The 17,958-nt window shown below is 44.3% G+C and overlaps 1 protein-coding gene across 9 annotated transcripts in view; it reads right to left on the minus strand.

Annotated features, from left to right (window-relative positions):
* Positions 1–17,958, minus strand: part of LOC143029172 (sorting nexin-14-like) — a 184,921-nt gene that overhangs the window by 148,585 nt on the left and 18,378 nt on the right. For all 9 annotated transcript variants that reach the window (XM_076191673.1, XM_076191678.1, XM_076191676.1 and 6 more), the window contains exons 6-7: positions 1,771–2,018; positions 1,232–1,436 (exon numbers count right to left, since the gene is read on the minus strand). In XM_076191673.1, the coding sequence (XP_076047788.1) occupies positions 1,232–1,436; positions 1,771–2,018 (453 nt within the window). The remainder of the gene's footprint in view (positions 1–1,231; positions 1,437–1,770; positions 2,019–17,958) is intronic.

Here is a 17,958-nt window from a genome sequence, read left to right on the forward strand (position 1 = left end):
ACTTCCAGTCTACTGCCACTTTCACCCCTTGTACATCTCATTCCCTTACTTTTACCCACATCTATCTTTAGCTTTCTTCTATCACACACTCTCCCAAACTCTGCCACCAACTTCATCAATCCCTCCTCTGATCCTGCCACAAGCGCAGTGTCGTCCGCAAGCAGCAGCTGGCTCACCTCCCACTTTTCTCCATTTTCTTTAACCATCTCCAATCCCTGACCCACTACCTTTGCATTTACCTCTCGCACCACCCCGTCCATGTATAAGTTGAACAGCCAGGGCGACATAACGCATCCTTGACAAAGTCCCACCTTTACCTCGAACCACTCACTCTCTCCATTTCCAATCCTGACACAAGCTCTACTACTCTCATAGAAACTCTTGACAGCTCCCAGAAGCTTTCCTCCTATCCCATATATTTGCATAACCTCCCACAGTGTCTTTCTGTCTACCCTATCGTAAGCCTTTTCCAGATCCATAAAAGCCCAAAAAACATCCTTCCCCTTTCCTATAGCTTTCTCACATATCTGTCTTACCACAAAAACCTGATTTACACAACCTCTACCTGTCCTAAATCCACACTGTTTCTCACCAATTACTCCCTCTGTTCCTCTCCTAATCCTCTCAATCAAGATCCTCCCATAAGCCTTTCCAACTACACTTAACAAGCTAATCCCTCTGAAACTACTACATTCACACTTGTCCCCTTTTCCCTTGTAAAGAGGAACTATACAGGCACTCCTCCAGTCCTCTGGCACTCTACCCTCTCTCCAGCAAACATTAAATAACCTCACCAGCCAGTCCACCATCACTGTACCTCCCTTTTTCAGACATTCTGCATGGCATCCATCCAGACCAGGTGCCTTACCTGCTTTCATCATCTTAACAGAGACATAATTAATACAAAGTGTTTGAAAAACTTATGTTGGAAATATAGAAAAAGTAAACCAAATGTCTTATTGGCCAAGCTACCATCCAACATCTTCATATGATCACCTCTTTGCATCCATTCCCAGATGTTTATTTCTCATGACACTTTTAAATCCCCAAAGACATTTACAATTTACCTCCACTTCTCCCTTTCCTGCCACATGCAATCCCAAATATCCAACACTACTTCCTTCAGCCTTTCTCCTTTAAGATTTACTTCCAACTCTCTGCCATCCAGTTACTAGACTAATATTTGCATTTGGAATACATGCTTGCAATTAACAGCTACTGGACCACATACCGAGTTTCTTGGATGAGTGTTGATGGTGGAAAAGTTTTTCAACAACAGGACCTCTGGCTCGGTGCTGGGAGGATAGATGGTCATTGACTCCTTACTAAACAAGAGCAGGAACAGTAAGTTGACTGTGTCAGGATCTGCCAAGAGGTCCATCAACTTGAGGAGAAGAACTCGACCCAAAAGTTCCTCCAAGAAAACTTCTCCAAGTCTGTAAGCAACACAATGAAGTACAAAGGAATAGAACACCAGTAATAGGTAGTTATAATCATTGCATCAAGCTTCATTGAATAAAAACCTGACTCCACAGGTCTAACATTCATCACCTTGGCAATACTTCTAAACACTGTTGGCACAACTATTCATTTGTACATTCCTCTCACTGACATTCATTTACTTCTCCATAGTTCTCAAGCTTTCTACTGTACCCCACCCTTTCTCTATAACCAACCTCTTCCATTTCATGTATATGTTCCCAAATATTTATAACTCTGCACCATTCTCTCTCTAATCAACTGGACAAACAAGAAAAAAAAAATTCTCACCTGCAGGACTGGTACTTTTCTGGAAGAAGATAAGGAAGAAGTGTCCTTACAGCTGCTCTAAGATACGAGACCTCATCCTCACGTGATGCAAGTGCCTTGTGTAGATTACCACCAGACTTTAAGTATTGCAGTACAACCCCTTCTAGGCTGCGACTGCCACGCACACGTTTGCTTCCCTCCACATAAATGTCCAGATGGTGTACCAGTGTGGGAATGAGGTTCTCACTGATTACCATTGCCAGGTCCACCTGTTGAGAACCAATATTTTTTACAATATATATATATATATGGGACTGTCAAAAACCAACGTTGTGTACAGACTTAACTGTAATTATGGAGACTACGCACTCTACAAATGTGCATACATTGGGTTTACGACCTGTAGTCTCAGCCGTTGCCTAACAGTCCATCTCCAACAGGGAGCGATTAAAAATCATTTTCAGCATGAGCATCAATCTTCCTTTGATAGAGCAACCATTGTTAACAACACTGAAGTAGTTACACAATGTAATGATGTTAGAGAAGGATGCTAGAGGCTACGTATATCAGGGAATGGGCTCCTAGCATTAATATTTAATCTAACATGGTAATGGCCATTTCCTTATTCAATAGCTCTTCTAGATATCTGGGAACTAATCCCAACAATAGTGGGATTATGTCCACCCCTCTCACATTGCCTACTCCCTCTCCTCTGAGACGATCAGCTTGGGTCAGGTCAACGGCCCACACACTATTGTAAGCCTTTCCATGTATATGGAAAGACGTTGCCTTGTTCTGTCTGTGAAAATGTAGTTGCTCTGTGCCTGTTTAATTGTGTTGTGTTGAATTGTAATTTATTATTTTGAGAATGACTCCTTGAAGTCGAAACGTCAAATTGTGTTATTATAACTTTGGACAGCTCATTTATGATCACCCTCCAAAAGTCAGAACTGTAGTGAGGAGAATAAAATATTGGGAAGAAGATAAATAATTGTGACAATGCTGAGGTGTTTAACTCAGTGTGTATATATATTTATATATACATATATATATATATATATATATATATATATATATATATATACAGACATTCCTCTACTCACATTCATTCGTTTTACGTTTTTTCGATTTTACGTTTGAACTGACTGTATAAAAAATTGCATTTTTTTGGTGAATTTTTTAGTTTAGCGCGCTCTCCGTAATTCAAACGATACTTACGCATGACGCTGCATCCATTGTTTACATGGCACAAATGACAGACTGAACGTGCCTTGCCTCCTCCTCCTCCTCCTCCTTCTCCTCCGCCATCTCAATTTATGTTGCTTGAATTTAATTTATTTGAAATTAATGTTATTATTTTACAATGTTATGTTTATAATTAATGATTTAGGGGTGTTTTATAAGATACAGTAATAGAATTTATGGATGTATAGTACAGTAACAACTTACGTTCATTTTCACGTTACATTCGGCCGTTCGGAACCTAACTAAAACATAAGTTGAGGAGCGTCTGTATATATGTATATATATATTGTGATGGCCCACCATCCTCTACGTATCTAAAATATCTGTAAATTATGTATGTACTGTAAATTACTTGTATATTTTATGGATCTACTCTCTAAAGCCGACGGACGTGAAAACCAGTTCTGTCCGGCTCATCCTTCGCCTTCCTCCCGTCCTCGCCAACTGTATATAATGCCTGCCGGCTCCTAGAGCGAGAGACTTTCGTTGGCTGAAGCGACGCGTAACTTTATCTCTCCCATATTGCTTTTGCTCTAGTACCGTGGCGTCACCACGTAATCTATATTCTCATGACTTGGTTTTCGGTGGAGGAATTAATTGTCAATTGTTTAATTTGTTGTTGTAAAGTACTTATATTTGTTTTGTTGGCTTTTTGTTATACATTAAATTAGTTATTTATGTTAACTTCCGTTTGGTTTTGCCTTAACCACATCAAGGCCACTAAGTACGAACCCTTCCTAGACATTACAAAGGATTACAAAGGCGGAGCATGCCGACAGGAGACCTTTTGATCCATATCTAGGTCGGATGCAAAAAAAAAAAAAAAAAAAAAAAAAAAAAAAAAAAAAAAAATCATAATAATAAATTAAAACTATAATAATGTAAAAATAACAAATAAAATACATAAATAAATGCATAGGTATAGTTGAATAACAAACAAAAAGGTAAATAGTAAATGATTATAAATTGACATATAACTAATAATAAATGAAAATCAGACAGACAAATTATAACAAAACAAAAACAAATGATATAACATAAATTATAATCATTACAGCATCTTACTTAGGTATTTATCTAAATGATTCTTAAAGCTTCGAACTGAACTACATTGCACTACCTGTGCAGGAAGTTTATTCCATTCATTAACTACACGGTTGGCAAAGTTGTTTCTACCTACTTCCAAATTGAATCTATTTCCGGACAGTTTGAGACCATTGTTTCTTGTCTGATTCTCATTCAATGTGAAAATTTTGTCACTTTTGATGTTGTCAATTCCCTTTAAAATCTTAAAGACCTGTATCAAGTCACCTCTGAGTCTACGCTTTTTTAGGGAAAACAGATTCATGTGCTTAAGTCGATTTTCGTATGATTTATTTTTGATATTTGGAATCAGTTTTGTGGCTCGCCATTGTACTTTTTCCAGTCTGTCAATGTCTTTAATGAGATTCGGTGACCATACGGAAACAGCATATTCCAAATGTGGACGAACTAACGATTTATATAGCTTGTTAATGAGTGATGGACTTTTGAAATCAAAAGATCGCGCAATCAATCCCAGAATCTTATTTGCTTTCTCAGAGGCTGAAATACACTGCTTGGATGATTTGAGATCGTTACTGATAATTACGCCGAGATCTTTTTCACTATCCACTTTTGTTAACGAATTTCCAAATAACTTGTAATCGTACTTACTGTTATTTTTACCTACGTGCATTACCTTGCATTTACTTGTGTTAAATTTCATTAGCCACTTTTCAGACCATTGCTGTAATTGATCTAAATCTTCTTGAATATCTAATTGGTTTGAGTGATCATTTGCCACTCCGCACAGTTTTGTATCATCAGCAAATTTGGAAACAGTAGATTTTAGTCCATTGTCTATATCATTTATATATACTATGAATAGAAGTGGCCCAAGAACAGAACCCTGAGGAACTCCACTTGCAACATTTTTCCATCCAGAAGTTTTTCCATTTAAAACAACTCTCTGTTTTCGACCTTTCAACCAATTACTAGTCCAACCTAATAGGCTACCACTTATTCCATGCAAAGCTAATTTAGTAAGTAGTCTTTCGTGTGGGACGGTATCAAAAGCTTTTGCAAAGTCTAGATATATTAAATCTATATTGTTTCTTTTTGTCATAATTCGAGATGACTCTTGTAGAATTCGAGTAAATTAGTCACGCAAGAACATTTCCGTCTGAATCCATGTTGACTATCATTTATCAAAGTTACTTTCTATATGATGTTCGATAGTATCTCTGATGATAGTTTCCATTATTTTTCCTACGATCGAAGTCAAACTTATAGGCCTATAGTTATTTGGTTTCTTTTTGTCACCTTTTTTGAATATGGGAGTAACGTTAGCTAGCTTCCATTCTCTTGGGACATCTCCGGATATGATGGATTTCTTGAAAATAATTTCTAATGGAACAACAATCTCATTTTTCATTTCCTTTAAGATTCTTGGATGCCAACCGTCAGGCCCTGGTGTTTTATTAACTTTGAGTTTGTCTATACACCTTTTAATTTTTTCTTTTGTTATATTTACCGTAGTGAGTAAGTTTACCCCAGACTTTTCACAGGTTTCAGTTTGGAATTCACTTTGAGGTGTTTCGTTTACGAATACCGAGCTAAAATAATTGTTTAAGATATTACACATTCCTTCATTTGAATATTCAAGTTGACCGTCAGCAGATAATAGTGGACCAATGTGATTCCTAACATATTTCCTTTTATCCTTACGGAAGGTCATAACATATAATGGGGGCCCGTCGGAATCCTCTTACCCGAACAAAAACTAAGAAGGTGTGAGATATACGAGCGAAACGTAATACATAAGTTACACTTGCATTCCCACAACCATCGAAATTGTCCATCTGTCCGGTAAACTTGCAACTCAGTACCCCAGTTCCGTAATTCAATTAATCGTAAATACGCCATTGCTTATGACCACGTTAAACTCTTGCAGCTGTAAATTTCGTAAGAGTACTGAAGTAGGATCCGTTTAGGATACGTGTGGGAACGTTAATTCTATCCTACTTACGGCATGTAGTTTTGGTCAATGTATTCTGTCCCAAAGATTTATAATATTCGTGGGAGTCGAGTATTATAATTCTACTTGTATCTCTTGTCCGGTATACCACGTAAGCGAACCAAGCATTCTACCTTGCTGAGTAGCAACTGTTAGCGAGTAAAAATTTCGCGATGTCAGAACTGAATATCGAAAACTTTGTTGAGAACCCCTCGGTGGAAGAACTGATAATTCAGAACCCAAATAAAGAATGTCTGAAAGAAATAGCAACAAGATGGGAATTAACTTATCCAGCGAACATTAGTAGAACTGAATTAGTTCAACTAATATTGAGTCACATAGATCAGTTAAAGAAAACGGAAGACGAAGACGGAGAATTTGAACGCTTAGAACAAATAGTTGCAGCCAAATTAGACATTAGCCCTACGAAAGAGATTCAATTAGACCATCTAGAATATCAGATACTTGAAAGGAAGATGAAGCATGAACTACAAATTAAGGAACTCGAAGTGCAGCGTGAAAGAGAGCAAAGAGAGCATGATAGAGAGCAAAGAGAGTATGATAAAGAGCAAAGAGAGCATGATAAAGAGCAAAGAGAGCATGATAAAGAGCAAAAAAGAGAGCAAAGACAACACGAACTTGAAATGAAATGACTCGAACTATCGACTCCATCAAATTCAAGTAAGTTAGATCTTTTGCAGTACACCAAACTTATTCCCTCTTTCTCAGACGAGAATCCAACCTTATTTTTTCGAGAATTTGAAGAAGTAAGTAAACATTTTGCAATTCCCCAAGCAGATTGGATATGGTTAACCCCTTCCATACGGTGCCGCACACGTAGGCGTCATGGACTTAGATCTCGGTGGCAGCAGCCAATGCCAGCCGTACGACGTGTCGTAATAATACTCGCATCATAAAATATAGTCACCGCTTATATCGATCGTTCTCTCTTCACCCGTGAATTTTGATAACCATAGAAAATGCGATTACAAAAGAATTAGAAAGAATGTCATTATGGAGGGGCGACTACAATAAATATAATCAAGACGCCGATATGGCAGCCTCGCGAATACACTCGCTCCCCATGACGCCTACGTGTGCGGCACCGTATGGAAGGGGTTAATTAAACCAAAGTTATCCACAAAAGCGTTACAAGTATGTAACAATCTGGAAAATAACACTGATTACGAAACGGTCAAACAGACAATTCTTTCCGCTTATGAAATTTCCACCGAAGGTTATCGACAAGCATTTCGAAATTCAAACAAACTTAGCCATCAGACATATATGGAATTCGCGTCAGACAAACTACGAGCGTTAAGAAAGTGGATTAAATCGGCATCAGCCGATAATCTTGAGAAAGTAGTGAACTTGATCGCGTTAGAGGAATTCGTGCGTAAAATTCCTCATTACTTGAAAATTCACATTGTTGACAAGGAGGAATTTGACCTTATGAAAGCAGCCAAATTGACTGATACCCTCTCATTGATTCACAAAAATGTTGGAAAGGACAGTAACCGCCAACAACCTCATGTAAAACCAACTAGTGGTAGTAAAGATGGGAAAATTGATAGCCCTAGTTTCCCTGTTTGTTTCTTCTGTAAGAAACCAGGACATGTAATTGCAAATTGCCCAGACCCAAAATGTAAAGTAGCTCAAAAGAATATAAAATCTGTAGCTTTCTTTAACCACTCTACTGCCAATTCTGTAGATCCTTTTCAGCCCTTCCGTTCAACGGGAACAGTATCATTTGGTTCAGACCACGTAGAACACAACCTCCGAATAGTACGGGACACAGGAGCAGCACAGTCCCTGCTACTTCAGTCAGCACTGCCGGGAGTCCAACGTAATTATACAGGAGAACGTGTATACTTGCAGGACTTCCACAATCCCTTCTCAGTACCTCTGGCAAAGGTGCACCTGAACTGTGGACTCATCAAGGATACTGTCTCTGTAGGAGTAAGTGAAATGGCAACCCTACCTGTTCCTGAAGCAGATTTTATACTAGGTAACGATCTAGCAGGAGAACTAGTACATCCTCCTTTAATTGTTTCTAATTCTCCCCTACCATATAACCCAACTTCTACCATAGAGCAAACCCAACCCAACCTATTTTCAACCTGTGCTATCACGCGATCCCAAGCACCAGCTAACCAACCAACTCTTACCTCTCCAACCACCCCGCTTACCTTACCCTCCGAGCTGAGCATCAAAGAGGCTCAACAGAACGATCCTTCACTAGTTCCCTTGTTCAATAAAACCATTCCCAAGGAGGATATCCTACATACTCCTTCCTTTTATTTGCACGAAGGAATACTGATGAGACTATATAAACCTCGTCATCTTTCTGATGATGATACCTGGGCAGAATGTCACCAAATTGTTTTACCTGTTAACTTGAGGACTCAGGTAATAGAGATTGCTCATGCTGGACACTCAGGACACTTAGGTATTAAGAAAACTTATTTACGACTCTTGTCAGAATTCTTTTGGCCTGGCATGAAAGCAGAGGTAAGTAGATTCGTTAAATGTTGCCACACTTGCCAAATAGTAGGCAAGTCAAACGAGTCTATTCCTCCGTATCCCCTTCAACCCATTAAAGTACCTAGTGAACCCTTTCAGAAACTAGTGATTGACATAGTAGGCCCGTTGCCTAAAACCAAGAAGGGTAACCAGTACATTTTAACAGTTCTTTGTCCCACTACCAGGTACCCTGAAGCTTTTCCTTTAAAGAATATTTCTGCTAAGAGTGTAATTAAGTGTTTAACTCACATGTTTACTTCCTTTGGTATTCCTCAGGAAATACAGTCAGACAGAGGTTCTAATTTCACTAGCAAACTCTTTACCCAAGTCCTCAAGGAATTAAATGTTAAACAGTCTCTGTCTACAGCGTACCACCCCGCCAGTCAGGGAGTTCTAGAACGATGTCATCAAACGTTAAAGAATATGCTACGTAAATTCTGTTACGAGGAAGACCGTGACTGGGATGAGGGATTGCCTTTCCTCCTCTTTATGCTCCGTGAAACACCATCCGAAGCTCTGGGTGTTTCTCCCTTTGAATTGTTATATGGAAGGAAGGTAAGGGGACCCCTCAAGGTAATCAAGGACCATATCATATCTTCTCCTACCTCACCTTTACAGTCTGTTAACCAGTATATTGTTTCCCTTAAGGATAACCTAGCCAGAATTCATGCCTTTGCCTTGAAGAACCTTGAACATGCACAAAGTAAAATGAAGGTTAATTTTGATCAGAAATCTCGTAAGAGAGAATTCAAGGAGGGAGATATGGTTCTTGCATACATTCCTATCTCTGGACAGCCTCTTCAAGCTAAATACCATGGTCCTTATAAAATTCAGAAAAAGATGTCAGAATATAATTACGTACTAGAAACCCCTGACAGACGTAAAACTACTCAACTTGTTCATGTTAATTTGCTTAAGCCATACCTTGCCAAAATACCACTAGACAGTTCAGTCAAACCATTGCTTTCGCTAAATCATGGTCCCAGTAAAATACCTATGTCAACCGACCGTCCACGAGTCCACGAACCGACGTTGCCACATTTCGATCCTCCCACAGTCGGCAACAACAGCGACATCTTGAACAACCTACTTTCGTACCTTAACCACTTGAATCCTGATCAAGCTAAGGAAATTTCTGAAATTATTTCTAGTCACAGATCCTTGTTCCGAGATAATCCTGGCCGTTGTAACCTGACGTCCCATGAGATTCAACTGTATCCAGTAACTTCTCCTAGCCACCAGCACCCGTACCGACTGCATCCCCAGAAGAAGCTAATAATGAAGAAAGAGGTCGACTATCTAGTGCAGCACGGTTTGGCAGTTCCCAGTAATTCCCCATGGGCCGCTCCGTGCGTTCTGGTCCCTAAAGAAAACGGACAAACTCGACTGTGCACGGACTACCGCCGAGTGAATGCAGTTACCATCCCCAGACGTCCCCTTCGTTCTCCAGACGGACGCAAGTGATCAAGCCGTCGGAGCTGTTCTACTCCAAGAACATGATGGGATATTGCATCCTGTCGCGTACCACTCGGCTCAACTAGATAAACACCAAAGGCAGTATTCGACCACCGAGAAGGAGCTACTGTCCATCATCTCTGCCCTGCGGAAGTTCGAATGCTACGTAACACCCAGCTCGACCCCTTTACGGATATTCACGGACCACAATCCGTTAATATTCCTTGAACGGAACAAGAACAATAATAGGAGGCTATTACGTTGGTCCTTGTTCCTCCAACAATACCTCCTCGAAATAAAATTTATCAAGGGATCTGAAAACCTCCTTGCTGATGCCCTTAGCCGTCCTGATTAGAACTCCCAACTCGTCTGTTCTCCTGAGTTGATGAGTTCTAGGGGGTGTGTGTGATGGCCCACCATCCTCTACGTATCTAAAATATCTGTAAATTATGTATGTACTGTAAATTACTTGTATACGTTGTGATGGCCCACCATCCTCCATGTATCTAAAAATACCTGTATCTGTTGTTCTGTACTTGTTAGGTAATTACGTATGTACGATAAAATGCTTGTGTATTTTATGGATCTACTCTCTAAAGCCGACGGACATGAAAACCAGTTCTGTCCGGCTCATCCTTCGCCTTCCTCCCGTCCTTGCCAACTGTATATAATGCCTGCCGGCTCCTAGAGCGACAGACTTTCGTTGGTTGAAGCGACGTGTAACTTTATCTCTCCCATATTGCTTTTGCTCTAGTACCGTGACATCACCACGTAATCTGTATGCTCATGCCGTGGTTTTCGGTTGAGGAATTAATTGTCAATTGTTTAATTTGCTGTTGTAAAGTACTTATATTTGTTTTGTTGGCTTTTTGTTATTCATTAGATTAGTTATTTATGTTAACTTCCGTTTGGTTTTGCCTTAACCACATCAAGGCCACTAAGTACGAACCCTTCCTAGCCACATTTCCTTTTATCCTTACGGAAGGTCATAACAATATATATATATATATTATATATATACATATATATATTATATATATACACATATATATACATACATATATACATATACATATATATATATATATATATAATACTGAAGGTAGAGGAAGCAGACAGGAACTAATGGGAGAATTTTAGTGCTTTGACATTTTGACCCGCAGGGTCTTGATCACAAAGCTAACAACTCAAACATAACAGGGGATTTTATACATAGATGGGTCCCCTGTTATGTTTGCATTGTTAACTTTGTGTTCAAGACCCTGTGGGTCAAAACGTTAAAGCATTAAAATTCTCCCATTACTCCTCGTCTGCTTCCTCCACCTTCAGTCTTATTTGTCATAATATATTCAATATATATATATATATATATATACACACATATACCAAAGCCTTTTTTCTCCTTTACAAGGGAGGTATAAAAAAAAAAAAAAAAAAAAAAAAACCAATCCCATCCATTCCATTCCATCCCTATCACACTCCACTCTCTTCCCTCCCTCTTGGCACCTCCTGGATGATGGGTCATCCCTACATCATGTCCACTGCCCTGGGTCAGAAGCAGTGTCGCAAGACAGCACATCCTCAGCAAGGCCGCTTCATTTGATTGGCGACCCCCGTCTCTGTCCCCTCATGCAGAAAAGGAGAAGACGGGGAGAAATCCCTTCGGGCTGCATCAAATTTTTCTCACACATACTCCCTCATTCCCCATCCCCTACCCATTCCATCTCATGGATCACATCATCTATATACAACCATTCTACATTCACCCGTCTTCTGTTCTCTCCCGTCCTTCCTCAACAGACATTCCCCTCTTCCCCAAAGCCCCTTTTACCCCATCCATCCATCCATCTCATCCTAGGTCACCCCCTCATGTTCACTCCTTCCACATCTGCCTTCCACACCTCCTTTACTAGTCTTTCTTCACTCATCCTCTCCATGTGTCCAAACCATCCCAATACTCTTTCATCCACCCTATCTCCCAGTTCCCTTTCCACCCTTATTCTCCTCCTCACCTCCTCATTTCTCACTCTATCCAGCCTAGTAACCTCTATCATACTTCTCAGACACCTCATCTCAAACATATTCAAATTCCTTCTCTCTTCCTCTCTTATGTTCCATGTTTCTGCTCCATACATTACTGTCAGCACAATCACTCCTTCATACAATCTCCTCTTAGCATCCATTCCCAAATATCTATTTCTAATTACATTTTTTAATCCATCAAGGCACTTACTCGCTTCTCTCATTCTACATTCTACCTCCACCTCCACTTCCTTTTCCTGCACCCAAGTATCTATAACTATCTACTTCCTCCAGTCTCTCTCCCTTGATACTCACTTCCAGTCTGATGCCACTTCCACCCCTTGTACATCTCATCACCTTTTACCCACATTTATCTTAAACTTCCTTCTTTCACACACTTTCCCACACTATGTCACTAACTTCTTCTAAAGAAACAACAGCTGGCTTATCTCCCACTTTTCTCCATTTTCTTTAAACATCTCCAATCCCTGACCCACTACCCTTGCATTTACCTCTTGCACCACCCCATCCATGTATAAATTGAACAGCCAGGGTGACATAACACATCCCTGACAAAGTCCCACCTTTACCTCAAACCACTCACTCTCTCCATTTCTAATCCTGACACATGCTCTACTACTCTCATAAAAACTCTTGACAGCTCCTAGAAGCTTTCCTCCTATCCTGTATATCTGCAATACCTCCCACAGTGCCTTCCTGTCTACTCTGTCATAAGCATTTTTCAAATCCATAAAAGCCCAAAAAACATCCTTACCTTTTCCTATAGCTTTCTCACATATCTGTCTTACCACAAAAATCTGATCTACGCAACCTCTACCTGTCCTAAACCCACTGTTCCTCACCAATTACTCCCTCTGTTCCTCTCCTAATCCTCTCAATCAAGACCCTTCCATAAGCCTTCCCAACTACACTTAACAAACTGATCCCTCTGAAACTACTACACTCACACTTGTCCCTTTTTCCCTTGTAAAGTGGAACTATACAGGCACTCCTTTCCTCTGACTACCCTCTCATAAAACAACATTGAATAACCTCATCAGCCAGTCCACCATCACTATACCTCCTTTTTTCAGACATTCTGCATGACACCCATCCAACTCTGTCTTACCTGCTCTCATTTTCTTAACAACTGCTTTCTTTTCATCTTTTCCTTATTTCTTCTCCATTTTCCTCACTCATCACTGTCATTTTCTTAGCACTTCCCACTGCAACTACCTTTCCCTCTGTAGGAGTTTTTATTGTGAGAGCTGGCAACTGCGAGTCACGCTCGTTGAGACTACCCCAAGAGCGGGTAGTCAGTCACCCGCCAAGAGCCCTATTGTAAGCAGGCTTAAATAAAAACCTAACATGGCGCAGTGATAACCCTTCCTACGCATCTACGATGACCACCCTGAGACGCCCTAGGCTCCCTGCTGCATCAGGTAGACGGAGGGAAGGAGAAAGCCTCCTAGCACAGGCTCGGACGCTCTTACTGTCCCAGCAGGGAGCCATAGCGGCTTTGCAGCGAAACATGGCGGCGATGGGGACACCAAGCCGCAAGGCCCTTAGCACAGCTGGGTTGGAGAAGTGCGACCTGGACATGACTGCAGCAGACTTCAGGTCATGGCGTCGGTCCTTGGAGGATTGGATCGAGCTCAACGCTGCCGCGCGCTACATCCGGCTTTTATGTGCCCCAAGGCTCCAAAAGGCGCTCGACGCCAGGTTCCCCAAGGCTCGTTGGGACACCCTTCCCGCTGCCGAGGCCCTGGAGAACGTCAGCAAATTAGTGTTGCGTGCGGCGAACCAGGCAGTACAGTGGTCGGACTTCTTTAGTGTCAAGCAGGCCTCGGGGGAGTCGGTGGGCGATTACTTCACGAAGTGTTCCCAGATGGTGTTAGATTGTGCTTTTCAGTGCCCAAGCTGTGACGCGAGTTTAAGTGAATATATGTTAGTGCGAAAGCTCATTGCTGGGTTGCGTGAACCAACCCTAAGACGCGAGGTATTACAGTGCTGCACTCAATTCAAAGATGTTGGCAGCCTCAGATCTTACTGCATGGCATTTGAAGCAGCTCAGAGGGATGTGCATGATTTCCTGCCAAGCCGCCATCCCGAGGCTGCAGCTGGTGACGTCACGCACGACGCTGTGAGTAACGACAATGTCAGTCATCACTGCTGCTGGTCCCGGGAAAGCCTGCCACAGCCCTTTGTTGGCACTGCAGTGACCGACACCAGTCTGGTAGGGCAGCTTGCTTGGCAGCAAATGCCACATGTCTTGCTTGTGGAAAGTTGGGCCACTTCCAGAAAGTGTGCAAAAGGGGAAAGAAGCCTACGAAGAAGGACGCGGTGGCCAGTGCTGTGGTAGTGACCACCGGGGTGATGAGCCAACCACGGCTTCAGGTCATCGTCTCCAGGCCAGAAGGCAACACACAGCACTCCACCACAGTCATCGCAGATACAGGCGCACAGGTATGTGTAGCGGGACCCAAGCTGTTGAAAGCTCTGGGCCTCTCGCCCAGGCAACTTAAGGAACACACTGGCCTGCGCGACCTCGCCAACATTAACCTACCAACCTTGGGAACCATAACCTGCCACTTTAGCATCCCTGGCCACTCCACCCAGCAGGAGATGTACTTTGTACGGTCTGTGCAGCAGGTCAATCTGTCTCTTGCCGCCTGCAAGAATCTGGGCCTGGTACACGAAGGCTTTCCACACCCGCCACTACCAACCATAGTGAGTGTGGGCAGGGGGAGCAGCAGCCCGGGTTCGCCACCCAGACCAGCAACCATGCCTTTCCCTCCTCTCGAGGAAAACGTGCCGAGGCTACAGGAATGGCTGCTCGGCCACTTCTCGACATCGTCCTTCGACACCGACAGGCACCCGCTGCCGATCATGGCGGAGCCCCCTCATCATATCCACCTATCACCCGACACTGTCCCTTACGCCTGCCACACTCCCGCCCCCGTCCCGAAACATTGGAAAGCGGAGGTCAAGCAACAGCTGGATGAGGACGTCCAGAGAGGCGTGATCCGTCCTGTCCCCGCGGGAGAGGCCACAGAGTGGTGTGCCAGGATGGTCGTGGTGGCAAAAAAGTCTGGCAAGCCGCGCCGCACGGTCGACTTCCAGAAACTCAACGCATGCTGCCTACGAGAGACTCACCACACCCCTGCCCCGTTTGACATGGCCTCTGGGGTCCCGGCACACTCCTACAAAACCGTGGCAGATGCGCACTGGGGATTCCACCAGGTGGAATTGGACGAGGAGAGCAGGCGCCTCACTACGTTTATCACACCGTGGGGCAGGTACCAGTATTGCCGGACGCCCATGGGACACTGCGCAGCGGGGGATGCATATACCAAAAGATTCGACGACGCCATCATCGACCTGCCGCGAAAATACAAGTGCGTGGACGACACACTCCTCTATGACGCAGGCATAGAAGAAGCCTTCTGGCATGCCTACGACTTTTTGGAAGTATGTGCCAAGCCTGGAGTGACACTAAAGCCGGAGAAATTTCGCTTCTGCCAGAGGGAGGTCGACTTCGCTGGCTACCACTTGGATTGGGACACATACAAACCGACTACAGAGCGCCTTACTGCCATCAGGGACTTTAAGATGCCAGAAAAACCGTCCATCACAAACGTGCGCTCCTGGTTTGGCTTTGTGAACCAACTGGCGCCCTTCCTGGCCACTGCCCCTCTTATGGCGCCCTTCAGGGACCTGCTGAAAAAACCAGCAGGTAAGGTTGTCTACTGGGACGAGTGTCTCCAGAGTAGATTCACACAAGCCAAAGAGATCATCTGTCAGCTAGCCAAACAGGGGTTAGCATACTACGACATGACCCGACCTACCATCGCCATCACGGACTGGTGCAAGGACGGCATCGGGTTCGTGGTGATGCAGCAGTACTGCTCATGCCCGCCAGCCACTGCCCCACACTGCTGCAAGGGAGGCTGGCGCCTGGCATTATGCGGAAGCCGGCACCTTACCCCGGCCGAGTCGGGATATGCACCGGTGGAGGGGGAAGCTTTGGCGGTAGCGTGGTGCCTGCGTAAAGCCCGGCTTTTCCTCCTGGGGTGCCCCAACCTGGTTATCGCCACAGACCACCGGCCCCTAGTTAGGCTCTTTGGCGACAAGGCCCTCAAGGACATCACCAACCCACGGCTGTTTCGTCTGAAGGAGCAGACCCTGCAGTACAGGTTCACCATGCGCTTTCTGCCGGGGAAACACAACACTGCAGCCGACTTCTTATCCAGGTATCCCGTGGCCAAGTTTAATCCGGACGAGATGGATGAAGAACAAGACGTCGCTATCGCCGCAGCCATGTCAGCAGCTACTGTAGCCGCCCTTGACCTGAGTGGGTGCGCCACCATCGACGAAGAGATGGTGCTGCAAACGGCCCTTGAGGACCACACCTACCAGTCACTGGTGTTAAGAGTGAGCAGCGGCGACTGGGAGCCCCACAGATCACGGGAGCCCGCCTGCCTGCGGCCCTTCTACGGTGTACGAGACAGACTGGCAGTGTCCCGTGGCCTAGTCACCTATACCTATGATCAGGGATGTGTGCGGCTTGTCATCCCTGAGGCTCTGCGACAACGAGTGGCAGCTAGCCTTCACGCCAGCCATCAGGGCCTCGACTCCATGCTAAGAAGAGCCAGACAGACGGTGTACTGGCCTGGAATGGAGGGTGACCTGCAGCATTACAGGGCCACATGTAACTCCTGCAATGCTAACGCGCCGTCACAACCACCTGAGCCCCTCATTCTCACCCCACCCCCCGATTACCCCTTTCAGCAGACGGTGGCAGACCTATTCCAGCTGGTAGGTCAAACATACCTAGTCTACGCCGACCGACTCACTGGTTGGCTAGAGGTTGCGCACCTACCCTCGGGTGCCACGTCCAGCGAAATCATGAAGCACCTAAGGCACTACTTCACCAGATGGGGGGCCCCAGAACAACTCTCTACTGACGGAGGTACGAACCTAGTGAGTGGGGAAATGACCGCTTTCCTCAGGAGATGGGGCGTCACGACCCGCCTCTCCTCCGCTCAGTACCCTCAGTCCAACGGCCGAGCCGAGGCCGCCGTGAAGACAGCCAAGAGGATTCTGCGAGACAACACAGGGACCAGCGGCAGCCTGGACAATGACAAGGTGTCGCTTGCCCTCCTCCAATACCTCAACACCCCGCTACGAGAAGGAAACGCATCCCCCACACAATTGACAACTGGCAGACAGCTATGTGATGGAGTCCCCACGGCCAAACAGAACTACAAAGTCAATTGTGAGTGGCAGCGGACCCTGGAGGAGAGGGAGACTCAGATGGCGCAACATCATGCAGAGATACGACAGAATAGCACGGGCCAGCGACGTCGACGGCGCCGCCTGCAGCCGGGAGCCCGTGTGTGGGTTCAAGACCAGACTTCTAAGGCATGGAGCAAGTCTGGTACCGTAGTCGAAGTCCACCCACACCGCCAGTATGCAGTGAGGATGGACGGAAGCAGTCGCATCTCACTGCGCACCCGCGGCCATTTGAGAATGGCCGAGCAACCACGGGGGCCATTATCATCCGGGGGTTCACCCGAGCCGCAACCACCGACCCAGGGGACGCCTCCGCTTGCTTCCCCGAGAAGGGAACGTCCTCAAAGGCACAGGTCTCGGCCGAGATGGCTGGACGACTACATAATCTAGCTGTTCAGTTTTGTTCATATTGTATGTCATTGGAATTACCATTTATATTGTCTTGTTCAATGTAATCAGATTGTCAAGGTATTTGTTTTGTTTTTCCCTCACAATCTTGAGGGGGAGATGTAGGAGTTTTTATTGTGAGAGCTGGCAACTGCGAGTCACGCTCGTAGAGACTACCCCAAGCGCGGGTAGTCAGTCACCCGCCAAGAGCCCTATTGTAAGCTAGCTTAAATAAAAACCTAACA

The sequence above is a fragment of the Oratosquilla oratoria genome, chromosome 10 (genome assembly GCF_046742065.1).
Source record: "Oratosquilla oratoria isolate Oo_2021 chromosome 10, ASM4674206v1, whole genome shotgun sequence".
In the NCBI taxonomy this organism is placed as follows: Eukaryota; Metazoa; Arthropoda; class Malacostraca; order Stomatopoda; family Squillidae; genus Oratosquilla; species Oratosquilla oratoria.